This window comes from Erithacus rubecula (assembly GCF_903797595.1).
Source record: "Erithacus rubecula genome assembly, chromosome: 12".
Classification (NCBI taxonomy): domain Eukaryota; kingdom Metazoa; phylum Chordata; class Aves; order Passeriformes; family Muscicapidae; genus Erithacus; species Erithacus rubecula.
The window spans coordinates 2,267,412-2,283,079 of record NC_136664.1 but is presented as its reverse complement, the minus strand read 5'-3'; the positions used below and the strand labels follow the sequence as shown (position 1 = coordinate 2,283,079).

At 58.0% G+C, this 15,668-nt stretch overlaps 2 protein-coding genes across 5 annotated transcripts in view; both read right to left on the bottom strand.

Annotated features, from left to right (window-relative positions):
- IRF8 (interferon regulatory factor 8) overlaps nucleotides 1-15,668 on the bottom strand; it is an 82,748-nt gene that overhangs the window by 58,063 nt on the left and 9,017 nt on the right. The gene's annotated exons all lie outside the window — the stretch shown is intronic.
- GSE1 (Gse1 coiled-coil protein) overlaps nucleotides 2,127-15,668 on the bottom strand; it is a 96,894-nt gene continuing 83,352 nt past the window's right edge. The window contains exons 4-17 of one of the 4 annotated variants that reach the window (XM_079315956.1): nucleotides 13,725-13,924; nucleotides 12,270-12,448; nucleotides 11,951-12,148; nucleotides 11,594-11,785; nucleotides 11,019-11,335; nucleotides 10,358-10,682; nucleotides 8,248-8,828; nucleotides 7,620-7,732; nucleotides 6,923-7,193; nucleotides 6,695-6,802; nucleotides 6,221-6,589; nucleotides 5,041-5,304; nucleotides 4,600-4,703; nucleotides 2,127-3,061 (exon numbers count right to left, since the gene is read on the bottom strand). In XM_079315956.1, the coding sequence (XP_079172082.1) occupies nucleotides 2,927-3,061; nucleotides 4,600-4,703; nucleotides 5,041-5,304; nucleotides 6,221-6,589; nucleotides 6,695-6,802; nucleotides 6,923-7,193; nucleotides 7,620-7,732; nucleotides 8,248-8,828; nucleotides 10,358-10,682; nucleotides 11,019-11,335; nucleotides 11,594-11,785; nucleotides 11,951-12,148; nucleotides 12,270-12,448; nucleotides 13,725-13,924 (3,356 nt within the window). In that variant the 3' untranslated portion in view covers nucleotides 2,127-2,926. Of the gene's footprint in view, nucleotides 3,062-4,599; nucleotides 4,704-5,040; nucleotides 5,305-6,220; nucleotides 6,590-6,694; nucleotides 6,818-6,922; nucleotides 7,194-7,619; nucleotides 7,733-8,247; nucleotides 8,829-10,357; nucleotides 10,683-11,018; nucleotides 11,336-11,593; nucleotides 11,786-11,950; nucleotides 12,149-12,269; nucleotides 12,452-13,724; nucleotides 13,925-15,668 lie in introns of all 4 variants that reach the window. The other 3 variants (XM_079315953.1, XM_079315955.1, XM_079315954.1) reach the window with 3 other exon arrangements.

The window sequence follows — 15,668 nt, the reverse complement described above, 5'->3', positions numbered from 1 at the left end:
GATGGGGATGCTCGGGGCAGGGATGGGGATGCTCGGGGAAGGATGGGGATGCTCGGACAGGGATGGGGATGCTCGGGGGAGGGATGGGGATGCTCGGACAGGGATGGGGATGCTCGGGGAGGGATGGGGATGCTCGGGGGAGGGCTGGGATTGCTCGGGCAGGGATGGGGATGCTCGGGGGAGGGATGGGGATGCTCGGACAGGGATGGGGATGCTCGGGGCAGGGATGGGGATGCTCGGGGGAGGGATGGGGATGCTCGGGGAGGGATGGGGATGCTCGGGGGAGGGCTGGGATTGCTCGGGCAGGGATGGGGATGCTCGGGGGAGGGATGGGGATGCTCGGGGCAGGGATGGGGATGCTCGGGGGAGGGATGGGGATGCTCGGGGAGGGATGGGGATGCTCGGGGGAGGGCTGGGATTGCTCGGGCAGGGATGGGGATGCTCGGGGGAGGGATGGGGATGCTCGGACAGGGATGGGGATGCTCGGGGCAGGGATGGGGATGCTCGGGGGAGGGCTGGGATTGCTCAGGCAGGGCTGCGTTCCCAATGGAGAAAGGATTCCTTGCTGTCATTAAGGAAGAGTTTATTTTTGGGAATTTTTGGGGGGGATGTTTTCAGGAATTACAGCAATGTATTTATAAATACCTAATTACTACATTCAACAAATAATATATTACATTACAATTAATTCCAACAAAGTACACTTTGAACATGTTTAGGGTTGGGTTTTTCTCCTTTTTTGGGGTTTTTCTTTGTTTGTTTTCTTTCACAGCATCCAACCTGCTCCCAGCAGGCTCTGCCTTCCTCTCCTTCCTCCTTCCAGGCTCTGGCACAGCTGCTCCAGCAATTCTGCACGCACACAAATGCTCACCACAACCTTGGGGCAGGCAGAAAATTGGTCCACAAACCAAAATCCAGGCTGATGATGAGGCTGCATCCCAGCCAGGCTCCTCAGCCCGGCGAGGGACAAATTCCCAATGATTTTCCATCCCTGCCTTCTTCCCCCTCCCTCTGCCAGGGCACACAGGAAGGGAAAGGGGCAGAGCCACGAGTGAATTTCACCGTGTTAAAATTCCCTTCCAAGCCCAGAGTTGGCAGCGGCGAGGCCAGAGGCTGGCGAGGCAATTGGGGATTTAAAAAAGATTAAACTAATTTCTGTCACAAGGGCATTCTGCTTTTTAATCTTGCCCAGCTTTTTTTGATTTGGTGAAGCCAATGAGAGAGCAGGGAGCAGGGGGGGGTTTAGTGCTTTTCTTTGCCAGTGCAACGAGGGAATTTAAAGCAGGAAGCAGAGGTCACCTTTTCCCAGAGATGTGAGCTGGTCTCGTGGCGAATTAAAAACAATTTCTAATAAATAATTTAAAAATAACAATCAAATAAAAAGGCTCCCCCGGGGGGAGGGGAGGCAGGGTATGAGCTGGTTTTTAGCAAGTTTTTTATATTTTTTTAGCTAAAAATGGCACCAAGCCTGACCCTGTGGTGGCATCAGGACACCCCTGCCCGCCTGCAGGCACAGCTCCACATGGACTGTCCCCAAAGTGCCACCAAGAGACCCCACAAACCCCCTCTCCCTGTGCCCAAACTGCCTTAGAGCCACTCTGATTGTCTTGGTATTTTTGGGGGGGGGACAAGGACACCCCAATGCCACCCATTCCTCAACCCTCCACCCTCTCAGCACAATTCCTTGGGATTTTTCCTTTGGCAGACAGAGCCTGGGCAAGGCTCAGACACCACCCAGCACTGTGACCCCCACAATGACCCAGCTGGAGCAGAAAAAAGCCCCAGAAAGCAAAGAAAAATGGTAAAAATAAAAAATAAAAATAAAAATAAATTTAAAAAATTAAAAAAAGGAGGGTGGAAGGGCTCAGCTTCCTAAGGGACTGGTGGTGGGATGGGACTTGCCCCAGTGGAAAAGGGGATTTATTTTTCAAAACATTTCAATATCTTTTCTGGCCCGACCAGCAGCAGTACAAACACTAAAAAGCGAGTTAATCCTTTTGCCAAAAGGAAAAAAAACACAAAAAAAAAAAAAAAACCCAAAAAAACCAAAAAACCAGAAAGAAAATAAAAACAGAGAGGTAGAAAGAGGGGAGGGAAAAAAAGGGGAAAAAAAAAGCAGAAACACCTTAAAAAAAAAGGCAAGCTTTTTATAACAATAATTAAAGCAATAAAAACATACAAAACTTTGTTGTTTTTTAATATATATACACAGTACAAGGCTGAAGCACCTTTTCTTCTTTTTTTTTCCACCTGTTCAATCCCAAAGCCGGGGTGTGACAAAGTGACCCCACGCGTGTCCCTGCCCCTTCCCCACCAACCAGGAACAAAAAGGGACCTTCAACCAGTTTATTGACTTTATTTTTTGATAGCCAAGTGCATTTCCAGGGGAAGCCCCAGGCTGGGGGTGCCATGCTGGGAGCAGGATCCAGCAGCACCCACGGGGCCCCGCTGGGTTTAGTGTTGTGGAGTTTTTCATTGTCTTTTCTATTATTTTTTTTTTTTTTTAAGAAATAAAAAAAACAAAGAACCAACAAAAAAGTGTGGGTGGGTGGAGGGGGGGCTTCTTCAGAGCTGTGGCCACCCCAGCTGGAGGAGGGGACAGGAGGGGACATGCCAGGGGCTGCTGGCCGTGGGGTGGGCTCCTGGCTCCTCCCAGCTCCCGTTTGCTTCATGCATGGCACATTCTCCATTTATTAATTTCTTTTTTTTTTAATTTTTTTTTTTGCTTTCTTCCTTTTATTATTAACGATGCTGTCGTCGCCGTTTTTCGTTGCCGTTTTTTTTTTTTTTTTTCCTTTTTGTCTCGCTTTTTTTTTAAATTTTATTATTTTTAGCTTCAAACCTCCCAGTGAAAAATATTAAATATTCAAGGTAATAAAATAGATTATTATTTCTAGACTATATGTTCGGCCTGGCCCAAGGAGCGTCACCTGGGGTACCCCTTGAAATAACCCCTAGACCACTGCATTGCAGGCAAGGCAAGGCACTTCCTCAGGTGATCCAGCTCAGCTTGCAGGCGCTCCCTCTCTGACACCATCTTCTGCTTCTGGCTCCTCAGCTCCTGCAGGCAGCCAGGGAATGGGAAAGGGAGTGGTCAGCAAGGCACTGGACAGCTCGTGGGGCAGGGGGTACTGGGGGAATAAGGTGGGGGTGGGAATGGGGCAGTGCAGGGAATGGGATACAGCAAAGAATGGGTAGAGAAAGGATGAGGAGGTGCAGGGAATGGGTGCTGCAGGGTTTGGGATATAGCAGGGGATGGGTACTGCAGGGTTTGGATACAGCAGGGAACGGGATATAGCAGGGTTTGGGATATAACAGGGGATGGGCACTGCAGGGAATGGGCTAGCAGGGTTTGGGATACAGCAGGGAATGGCCAGTGCATGGATGGGCAGTGCAGGGTTTGGATACAGCAGGGAATGGTCAGTGCATGGATGGGCAGTGCAGGGTTTGGGATACAGCAGGGAATGGTCAGTGCATGGATGGGCAGTGCAGGGTTTGGGATACAGCAGGGAATGGGATATAGCAGGGTTTGGGATATAACAGGGGATGAGCACTGCAGGGAATGGGCTAGCAGGGTTTGGGATACAGCAGGGAATGGGATATAACAGGGTTTGGGATATAACAGGGGATGGGCACTGCAGGGAATGGGCTAGCAGGGTTTGGGATATAGCAGGGAATGGGATATAGCAAGGTTTGGGATACCACAGGGAATGGCCACTGCATGGATGGGGCAGTGCAGGGTTTGGGATATAGCAGGGTTTGGGATATAGCAGGGGATGGGTACTGCAGGGTTTGGGATACAGCAGGGAATGGGCAGTGCATGGATGGGGCAGTGCAGGGTTTGGGATATAGCAGGGTTTGGGATATAGCAGGGGATGGGCACTGCAGGAAATGGGCACTACTGGGAATGGGATCCCCTGTGAGATTCTGAGCTCGCCCAGATGCTCTCATGAGGGATGTGTGGGTGCCTGGGAAATAGCAGAGGAATAGGGTGGGGGGCAAAGAATGGGCACTGCAGGGGATGGGCAGTGCAGGGTTTGGGATACAGCAGGGAAGGGGGAGCTACAGGGAATGGGCACTGAGAGTTTGGGCACTGCAGGGAATGGGCACTGCACAGGATGGGTACAATATATAAATGGATGTGCTGTGGGAGGATTGGGTGCCTTGAGGCCAGATCCCAGGAAGGCTGGGTACCCAGGAGGGTTGGATGCCCAGGGGATGAATGCCCAGGGATGTGTGCCCAGGGGATGAGTGCCCAGGGATGTGTGCCCAGGGGATGGGTCCCCAGGGGATGGGTCCCCAGGGGATGAATGCCCAGGGGATGGGTCCCCAGGGGATGGGTCCCCAGGGGATGAATGCCCAGGGGATGGGTCCCCAGGGGATGAGTGCCGAGGTAATGGGGTATCCAGGGGATGAGTGCCCAGCTGATGGGTGCCCAGGGGATGAGTGCCCAGCTGATGGGTGCCCAGGGGATGAGTGCCCAGGGGATGAGTGCCCAGGGGATGAGTGCCCAGCTGATGGGTGCCCAGGGGATGAGTGCCCAGGTGATGAATGCCCAGCTGATGGGTGCCCAGGTGGCGTGTGCCTGTCCCCACTCACCGCCATGCTGTGTGACAGCTGCTCAGCTGTCAGGCTCAGGGTGTAGTGCTGGGCCTCCAGCCGCCGGCACTGTGTCTGCAGCACCTGGCGCTCCAGGTTTTGTTCTGCAACAGCCAAAGGACAAGGGCTGAGCACCAGCTCCTCCCATGGAGGGTGCCAGCCCTGCTCTAGGCTCTGCCCAGCCAGCAGTGACTGCCCCCAGCATCCCAGAACATTCCCAACCCTGGCACTGCCTGTGGAGAACCTTTAGATTCACTGGGCAGCTGTGAATTTTTTATGCATACATTAATTCTTGCAAAAAAAACCCAGTGCTTTCATGCTGCTCCTGCACTGCTGGAGATCCCCCAATGCTTCCTCAGCCTATCCCAGCAGCAACCATTAACACCTCCCACGGGAAACTAAACCACAAATTAGCACTGTACCCTCCCTGCACCCCCTTACCTTCTATATGTTCCTGGTAAGCTTCAAAAATTGCCTCGATCCCTTGCCACTTGGGCCTGGGGTAATCCTCCTCCTCCTCCTCCTCTTCCTCCTCCTCCTCCTCGTCCTCAGAGGCAGAGTCCCGGGGCAGGGGGGGCAGGGGGGGCAGGGGCCCCTCGGCCGTGCCGTTGTGCGGGGGCCCGGCCAGGCGGCTGGACGCCTGCAGCTCCGGGATGTTGTAGTGGATGGAGGTGTCCAGCTTGTGGTTCTGCTCCACTGTCCCCCCTGTGGGCAGCCACAGTCAGCCTCTGCCTGCTCCCCTCATGGCATTCATTCCCACCCTTGCCAGGTTTTCAGGGGGCTTACAGCATCTTCTCTGTGTTTTTATCACTATTCGCGCGCTGGAATGGTTTTGTTTATTTCAGTCACTCGACTGAGTGGGTTTGGAGCTGGATTATCCCTAATTTTTAGCTTCAGCAATGAGCTCATGGGATGCTCCAGCAGTGAGGCTGCCAGTGTCAAACCCTGGTGGGGGTGATATCCCAAGACCCCACCAGCTTCCTGCATCCCTGCTTCTTTTTCTGGACATCAGGGGAATTTCTTGATTGGCAGGGTTGTTAAACACTGGAAGGAGCTGCCCTGAGAGGTGGTGGAGTCCCCATCCCTGGAGGGGTTCAAGGACTCAGTGTAGCACTCAGTGCAGAATCTTACTCTCCTGAATTCTTAAGTACTTTAGATTTGTAAGTTAGGCATGTAAAGAAGCTATTGTTGTGTGGTATAGTAAATTCCATATGAATCCCTTGCTTAATTGTTTATCCATTAAATTAAAATGCTGTTCAGTTTAAGTTAAGTGCTGTTGGGCCTTTAAACATAACCTGTTGATCAAGTCCAGGCTCAGTTTAGCACAGGGGTTTACTCTCAACTTGTGACTCAACACAAGGGTCTTCCATACTCCTTTTTTTATCCTTTTGCTTCCCCCTCACTCCAGCCTCCACGCAGATTATTTGGGGTTTATTTATTGACTTTGGATTTTTGTTTGCTTTTCCTCAGAGTGCTTTAACCACCTAATAAACGGGAGACTGAACTTTGCCAACCAACTTTGTGGTGATACTGGCTTTACACCAAACCTGGTTTTACTGATACTTTTGCTGACGGCTCTTTAAGTGACATTAAAACATCATTCCCAACAACTCCCCGTTACCTTTGTGCTTCTGCAGCGCCTTCTGCGTGGACTGCAGCACCGACTCATGGAACTGGTGAGCAAATTCCTCAGCAATGAAGGGCTCCCAGGGCTTGCTCTTGCCGTTCATGCTGTGGGACAGCGGCACCGGGATGTCCTTGGGGAGGGGCCCCCTGACGTAGCTGAGGATGCTCAGAGCCTTCTTCCCGGGGTGCCCATCGCTCAGCCGGGGCTTCTCCGGCGCCGTGCCCGACTCCTTGGGCCTCGCTGGCTCCTGGGCTCTCAGCTGCTCCAACCTGGAGCCTTCTGCTGCCTTGGGCACCTCCGGCACGGAGACGGCGATGCCCACGGGTTTATCCAGGTCCAGCAGGAGCGGAGGCACCGGAGGCTCTTTGGGAAGAGGAGCAGCAGTTGGTTGCAGCCAGGACTCTGCACCCCTCAAGTCAAAGCTGTGCCCCCCAACCCAAGACCCAGGGAAGGACTTGGGGCGCTTACCAGTGCTGGGGGCACCGGGGCTGTCCCGCGGGGAGCTCTTCACCACCACAGCAGCCGGCGTGCTCTTCTGCTTCATGGCCTGCAGCATCTCCACCAGCTTCTCCTTGTCTGCAGCATGGGAAGCTGAGGTTTAGTGTAGCCTCTGCTCAGCAGAGCCAGCTCAGAGCCCCAGGCAGACCCCCCCCAGGGCACCCCCAGACCCGAGCGTGCGCGGGGCATGGCTGTTACCTTTCCTCTTCTCGGCGCTGATGTGCGTGAGGTTGAAGATGGTGAGGAAGCGTTTCTTCTCCTCCAAGTTGGGGCTGTTGTTCATCTCGTCGGGGCTGTAGCGGGTGGAGAGCGGCAGGCGCGGCGAGGGCGTGCGGCGCTTGTTCTGCACCGAGGGCGGCGAGGGGCTGCGCTCCCGCAGCATCCGCCGCCGCTTGCGCCGCTTCTGGCTCAGCAGTTCCTCCTTCTGCTGCTGCGTGGTCAGGCCGAAGAGCTGCAGGAACTCCAGCTTCTGGGGAGGCCAGGGGGAGAGCAGTGCAGGGTCATGCCTCATCCTTGTCTTCAGCCCCATGCCCATTGTCTCATCTGCATTCCTATTCCACACCCTCATTCCCTGTTGTGATCCCCATCTCCATTCCCATTCCCATCCCCATTCTCATCTCCATTCCCCATCCCCATTCTAATCCTCATTCTCCTCATCCCTCATCCTCATCCCACCCCTATTCCCGTTCCAATGCCCACACTTACCACCATCCCCATTTTCATCCCCATTCCATTACCCATCTCCCTCCCCATCCTCATCATCTCCACCACTAACCCCCTGGTGCCTCTGCACATATGTGGGGATGGTGGCTGAATTGGGCACTGGTGTAAAAGAGGGGCTGCTCCTCCAGGGGACAGGAGGGGACAGGGAGAGGACAGGGGGTGCCCCCAGTACCTCAGAGGACGTGTCCAGCTTCAGCGGGGGCTGCTCAGCCACGCAGCGGAGATGGGCCCGCACCTCCTCCTCGTCGCTGTCGTCACAGGAGTCATCCAGGTCGTAGTAGTACCCTGGGCATGGAGAGAGGCTGGCATGAGCCTGGGGACACCTTGGGAATCTTCTGGGACACAGGGGAATGCCACTGGTGATGGGGGTGCAGCAGGGGAGGATGTCAGAAGGGATGCGGGTCCAACACGGGGCCCAGCAGGGTGGAGGGAGCTCTGTCCCCTCCCCAATAGCTGTGGGACCTTGGAGGGGATGGCCCATCCCTGTGGGATGGGTGGTGGGGAATCAGGGGGTCAGCGGGGCACAGGCTAGGGAAGCTGTGGCTGAGCCCCCATCCCACTGAAGTGAGGACAACAATTCCAGCCCCTCCCAGCTTTCCATCTCCTCACTGCTGTTCCCATCCCCGCTCCAGCAGCCCCATCAATATTTAAAACCCTCTTATTAGCTCCAGCTCATCATTTATTCATCGGGCACGTCTGGAGCGCAGGGTTTACCGAAGCGCTGGGATGTGGGAACGTCGGCATTCCTGGGAGACCCCAGCCAGGCCCCGCTGCCAGGGGGGAAATCCCTGCTCCCCCACCTTTCTCCCGGGCCTCCCGCCGCCGGCGCTCCTCCAGGTCCAGTTTGCTGACCAGCCTGCGGTGCTGCTGCACGAACTCGTCGTAGATGTACATGGGGTCCTGGGCGCGGGGCTGGGGGGGCCGGTAGGGCGAGCTGGGCTTGCTGGGCTCGGGGAACGGGGTGGTTGGGGCTCTCTGCTGGCTCAGGATGCTCTGAGTGGATTTTTCCAGCTCAGCTAGGAAAGGGGTGTGGGTGAAAGCCCCGTGCTCCGGGGCGCCGGGCTCCCGGCCCGGGGGGTATTTCTCCAGAGTGTCCCTCTTCCTCGGCCCCTCCTCCAGCTTCTCGGGGCAGAAGACCCTCTCCACCTTCACCAGTGGGATGCCCTGGCGGCCGGGCTCGAAGGGTGCTGGGTGGCTGTGGAGGGCGTGGGGCTCAGGGAGGCGCCGGGGAGGGTCGGGGGGGCTCTCCATCAGCGAGACGGGGTTCCAGAGGGATGTGGTGACGGAGTGGTGCTGGGGTTTGGGGGAGATGAGGGGTGGGGGCCCGCCAAAGTGCTGCCCTGGCTCCCGGCTGCTCGGCTCGTGGCGGCTCGATCCCAACCTGCAGGGAGAGGAGAGCACCGAGGTGAGGAGCTGGCACTGCCACCAGAGAGCTGGCAGCACTCCAGCCCTGGGGGATTTTGGGGTGAGGAACACCCAGAGGGGTTTGTGCACGTGGGGCTGCCACATTTGTCCCCTCCCTGCCACAAACCTGAGGGATGGGGGCAGAGCTAAGTCTGTGCATGGGTGTGTTGGGCAGGAATGTGGCTGCATCCCAAGAGCACTGAGCTGGAGACCCCAGCCTTGACCCCTGCATGGGGACAAGCGAGTCACCAGCCCTGCCACAGCCCTGTGGCCAGGGCAGCACCCCAGTGCAGCCCTCCTCTGACAGCCAGAGCCGGAGCCAGCCCGTTTGCAGGATAAATATTTCATGTGCCCAAGCTGTGCATTTAACACTTTTCCGCTCCAGCGCCCCGGAGCTCCGCTTCAGCTCGGCGCCGCCACCGAGTCACCACGGGCGGGGAGCACAGCCTGCCTGCCCCTGGGATGCAGGAAAAGGATGGAACATCCCCAGCTGCAGGTGTTTCGGGGTGACCTTGCTGTCTCCTCTCTGCTTTGGGGAAGGGAGCCTGCGGCGGGCGCTCGCCTTTGTGCCGCCCCGTGATCCGCTCCTTATTATCCTCCATGAGCCGCGCTAATCCCCTGGATACCCAAAAATAACAAAGGGAGCAGGCGGCAGAGCTGCCTGGATGAGCCTGCACCGCTTAAGTGCTCAGCCACGGGGGCCAGCAAGGCTCTGTCAATCACTCCAGGGGTGTGGGCACGCTCTGCTGCCCCCCAAACTGCCCAGGCTCAGCGCAGGTGCCCCCCAAATGAGGCATCCAATGCTCAGCCCCACTGCCTGGGAGGGGGGAGCTGCAATTAGCAGTGCTGGTGGCTGGGCAGCACCTGGCCACTCGCCGCTGGCCCCCAGCCACCTCCCGGGCTCGGCGCCTGCCGCCACGCAGATGTCGGGCACCAGGAACGCCTGGCACTGCCAGCACAGCCGGCCTGGCTGGCACTGTGTGGCAGGAACCCGCTGGCACCGGCCAGGCACCGTGGCTTTGGCTCAGGGGATGTGTGAGGGGCACGGCCGTGGGGTGGTGGATGCTTGATGAAGGGCAGAGCTGGGTAATAGGGCAGGCACAGTCACAGGTTGGGGGGGAAATCCTATAAATCATTGTGATATGGCATCATGGAATGGTGTGGGGAGAAGGGACCTTAAAGATCACCCTGTCAGGGACACCTTCCACTAGACCAGATTGCTCCAAGCCCCGTCCAGCCTGGCCTTAGATACTGCCAGGGATCCAGGGGCAGCCACAGCATCTCTGGAACACCCTGTGCCAGAGCCTCAGCACCCTCACAGGAAAGAATCTCTTCCCACTATCCCATCTAACCCTGCTCTTTTTCTACACAAAGACATTCCCCCTGTGCTAACACTCCTTTCCCTTGTCCAAAATCCCTCTCCAGCTTAAGACAGGGATATTCCAGCAACACAGGAAAACACAGCTCAGTTTGGGGGCGAAGCTGCATCCCTGGCACCATCCCTACCTGGGGTGCTCGGGCCGGTGCTCGGGCTCAGCCTGGCTCGGGGCACGCCCTATGTCCAGGTGCTGCTCCAACACTTGCTGCCGGAACTCCGAGACCTGGGACTGGCGATCCTCCTTCTCCTGGCGCAGCCGGCGCTGCCGGGCCAGCCACTTCTCCTCCTCGTTGGTGCGGTGGATGAGCAGCGCCGTGGCCGCGCTGCTGCCGGGCAGGGGGAACACGCTGTGGTTGGGGATGAGGCTGGGCACGGGGTGGTGGGAGCCCGCTGGGGGGTGCAGAGGGTGCTGGATGGGCTTTGGCGTGGGCAGCACCGAGTCCTTGAGTTTGTCTGCGGTGGGAAAAGGGGTGATGGAGAGTTAGGGTGTGGAAAACAGGGGGTATTTTGGGGTGGAGGGACCCAGAGCTGTGGGGTCAGAGCTCAGCACAGGGGGCTGCCAGCCCAGCTGCCTGGCATGCACAGGGCACGGTGCCAGCCCTGCCTGAGTCAGATGGCACCGGCGCCTCGCTGCCGCTCCGAGCTGCCGCAGCTGGGCTGCTGGCAAAGCAATCTGGCAGCCAGAACCGCCCATCCCCGTCCCCAGCCACCTCCCAGGACACTGACCCCCTCAGCTTTGCCATCTGGAGGAGACAGGGGATCAAGACAAGCTCTGGGAGGCGGCATTACCTGCTCTGCTGGGCGCCAGCGGCTCCACCGGCTTGCCCCGCTCCTCGGCCGGGTGCCCCCGCAGCCCGTGCAGCTCCGCCACGGGGAGGAAGGGCCCCTCCATGGCTTTGACCATGCTCAGCTCCTTCTCCCGGGCACGCTCCCGCTGCCTCTCCAGCTCCCGCTCCCGCTCCTTCTCCCGCTCGCGCTCCAGCTCCTTCTCGCGCTCCCGCTCCCGTTCCCGCTCCTTCTCCCGCTCCCGGTCGGCTTCTCGCTCCCGCTCCTTCTCCCGCTCCCTCTCCCGCTCCCTCTGCCGCAGCTCCTCGTCCATTTGCAGCCTGCAGAGAAAAAAATCAAAAAGAAAAGCACCAACCCCAAACATCCCCCTAAAATCAACACCGGATGTCTGTCAGCATCCCCTGGAACACTCTTGAATCTCCAAAGCATCCCCAAACAATTGCTGGGCACCTGCCAGCATGCTCTGGAGCACTCCCAAATCCCCAGTCACCTCTCATTCCTAGAGCATCCCAAAACCACCCCAATCCTCTGTCAGGACCTCTGGAGACTCTCCCCCAGCATCCATCAGCCCCCCGTACCTCTCGGCGGCGAGGCTGGAGATGCGCTCGGACTGCAGGGCAGAGAGGGAGGAGTGGGAGAGCTCGGGGGGGTACCGGACCCCCGAGAGGTGCAGGTGCATGGCCGAGGGGTGCAGGGGGGGCAGCGAGCCCGGCGCTGGCAGCGGGTAGAAGGGAGACCTCAGTGCCGACAGGCAGTACGACTCATCCATCCTGGGGAGACAGGGATGCTCAGATGGGCAAAGAACCCCCCCAGTCCTCCTCCCTGGAGGCAGATGGGGGCTGCCTTCTACCGGCAGAGCCCCAAAACGCTCTCAGTGCATCATGTCCCAACACCCCAAAGCTCATCCAGGGATGCCAAGGCCGGGAGGTGCCCACCTGAAGGCAGGGTGAGGGAAGGGGTGATGTGCCAGGTAGCTGGGGTGGTAGTAGGCGGCGGCGGTGGCGGGGTCGAGGCCCAGGGGTGGCAGGGAGGACATGCGCAGGTCCTCGGCCGTGTGGTAGGGACGGAAGCTCCGCAGGTAATCCTCGGTCACTGCGCTGGGAGGCACCACGTGGTGCACCGGCCGCTGCAGGCTGGGGGGCAAGGAGAGGGTCACCACCCCTCCCTGTCCCCCTCCAGGAGGTGCCACCTCCCCCCAGCTGGGAGCAGAGCAGAGGTGACACACACACATCCTGCAAACCCGAGCAGACTCACTTGAGAGGAGGGAAGCGGGAGTCCTGCACCACGGAGCTGGGGGGCAGCCCGAAGGAGTAGGGTGTCCCCAGGAGGTGGGAGGGGACAGTGGGACCCCCTGCCTTCTCCTGGGCGAGGGGGGCCTCCGAGATGAGGCGCTCGCGGCCGGCGCTGCTGCTGCTGCCTCGAGAGCCTGCCTCCTGCTGCAAGGCAAAGGGGCAGCAATGCCAGGGTGGGGGACAGCATTCCTGCTGTGTCCCCACCACAAGACCCTCAGCAGGTCCCCAGCGTGCCCTGGGTAGCACCAGCACCCATGGAAGGATTCATCCACCAGGGCATCCCCTGCCTCCAGGCGTTGGAAGGGGTGGGAGGGTCTGGGAGGATACACTGGGGGGGCCCCAGTGGGAAAGGAGGTGCTGAAGCCAGGGCAGAGCTGAGGGCAAGACACCCATTACCTGCCTGGAGATTTATGGCTGCTTTGTTCTCCCCAGCTATTAATCATGTGGGGAGGAGTGACACGGCCAGGGGGAAATTCAGGCAGCCTTTGATAAGGGCCATAACCCAGGGGTCAGCCCACAATCCCCCCGGCATCAGCACCCTCCCACGGGGCCTCAGAGCCACCTTCCATCAGCTTCCACCCCCGGTGTCAGGATGAAGGTCACTCCCCCCAGCTGGGGAGGGACCCTCAGCAAAGGGGGAGCAACTTGGGGTGACAAGAGACCCCACAGATCTGACAGTTAGTGAGGTGACCCTCCAGCAAGCAAGTTTTGGTTTAAAAATTATCATTTTTCATTGCACTTTCTCCTTTTAGCAGCTCAGGAGGAGGAGGATGGTGGCACCCACAACATCCCCCTCCTCACCCCATCCCATCCAGGGCAGGGCCAGCCCCAAGGTCAGCACAAAGGGTTTGGTGTCCCCCCCTGGCAGCCACTTCTGCACGGAGCTCATTGTGTGCCAGGCTCTGCTCTAATTACCTCCCATCTCGGATTGTCTGCCAGACAATCACCACGCTCGGTTAACCCCCACCCCGGGGGGGGACGGGGGTGACACCGGGCTGGGGAGCTCCAGGACACCCCACACACCCCTCTGAGCTCCTGGGGATCACGGTTCCATTTATTTTTTCCACCCCACCCCTGCCCCCAGCGTTTCTCATCCCCTAGCCTCGCCTCTCCGCTTTGTGGTTTAATTAGTCTTTCCAAGTGGCATAATCCCCCCGGGAATCTGCTTGTAGCATGCGGAGGAGAGGAGAACCACTAACGATGCTTCTTAATTAGCTGCTCTCCCCCCCTCCTCACCCCCCTCCTCCTCCTCCTTCCTCACACTCCCCTCCGGATGGCAGCCCGGGGATGATGATGGCACAGGGGGACGATGGTGACACAGCAGGGACAGCATGTGGGCAGCCCAGTGATCCCATGCACGGTATCCCACACCCTCCATCCCTCAGGGGGGCTGGGCATCCCCCAAACTCTGCCATACCTGCCTGCCCTCGCTCCTCCAGACCCCGTTGACCGTCTTGGTGGGGGCGATGGTGACGACGGGCGGCGTGCTGGGCACGCTGTGCCCCCCCGGGGGGACAATGATGGGGCCCATGGGGCCACGTTTGGGGGTGCCGGCAGGGGAGCTGTGGTTGGTGGCCGGGGAGGACACTGGGGACGACTCGCTGCTCAGTGAGGACCCTGGAATGAAATCAGAAATTGAAAGGAGTTAGGAGAACAGCAGTTAAGTGGATGAAAACACCCTGCGAAGGAGCTGGAGCCATTCCTGACAGGATGCCTCATGCAGGGTACAGGGCTGGGATGCACTCAGGGTGTGCAGCATCCTGCCAAACTCCCAAACTGGACCCACATCCTCCCATCCCAGAAGCTCCCAGTGGTGCTAAAGGCTCCACAGCACAGTGGGATGGGGCAGCCTCTTGCTCCCACCTAACAGGGACCCCCAGTCCCACAAAGGCCCTTGGCACAAGAGACACAGATGTGATGCCAGCCCCAGCCAGCCACATCTCCCCAAGGCAAACCCAGAGATTCCACAACCCAGCTGCAGAAGTTGTCATGGACAAGCCAGGGCCTCTGGAGACACTGGGATGAAGGAGTGACTCCCTGAAACCCTTGGGCAAGGCTTTGGTTACATTTGCATAATACATCTGTACTTTAACTTATCCCCACCCCAGGGATGCTGGCCATATTTCCAAAGGAAAAATAAAAATGGAGAACAGGAAAAGCAGAGAAATACAAATTCCACATTAAGCACAACACAGGGAGCCTGGTGTCTGATCCACAGAACACATTCCACTCCCCAAACCCAGCTGGGCAGCCTGCTCCCTCCATCCCAGAGTGTGGGTCAGAGGGAGATTCCAACACTCCAGCAGGGATCAGCTGCTGGAGAGTGAGGAGTGGGCTGTGGTCACAGGATGAGAGCAGGGCATGGAGAGAGGCATGGGTGTGCAGGCAGGGTGTCCCCTCACTCCCCCGAGTGTGCCAGCCAGCTCCTGTCCTCTGGGCACAGCAGGACACAGCTCCTCACCCTGCACCCCACCCTGCCCTCCCCTCACACCACAGCACACCGGGAGGGAACTGGGAATGCCAAGGGCAGCAGGAGGGATGCTGGGGGGGAAGGATGCTCCAGAAGGATGCTCTGTGGGAAGGATGCTCAGCAGAGCAGAGGCCAAGCAGAGCATCCCGCTGCCGGCCGCCCTCCCTGATTAATTATTCCCGAGTCGCTCCGAATCGCTTTCATTTGAAGAGCAGCGAGGCTGGGGGAAGAAGAAAGGCTGTCCCCAACAAAGGAGGCCGATTTGACACCCACTGAAGTCTATCTTGTCAGCGCAAGGCCAACAACAATTAGCAGCCTAATCCCCTCTGAGCTGGGAAGCCATTACTCACCACGCGATAGCGTTAACAATCAATACCATCACAATGAGCCCGGCAATTAATGAAGCTAAAGTCTTACTTCAGAACCTTAATTCTCGCTGTGTGGCTTTAAACGGGAGGGTTTGTGATCGTTATAATTAACTGGTGGTATTCAGCCAGGAGTTAGTCAATGAAACTAATCTGGATTGGAGATGACAAGAGGCACAGTGTGATGGTGTCACCTTTGTTTTCTGACCTCCCGCTTCCCGCTCGGCGATAGCAGATTAGCAGCCCGGGCTGACAGGCAAATGTAATTAACAGCTGAGACCCTGACGGAGAACTGGGAAAAAAGGGAAGGAGGGGTGGAATAAAACCCACCCTGCGGACAGCCCCGGGCAGGACAAGAGGCAGCAGCCCCCGGGCAGGCAATGCTTTGTGGGGCTTTGCTGGGAAGGGGTCAGTCAGGATGAGCTTTGACAGTTTGGGATGCTGTGGAGCAGCAGGATATCCCTAGGGATGTGCCAGCACACCTGTGAGCCCATAAAGCTGGAAAAAACACAGTGATCCTGCATGG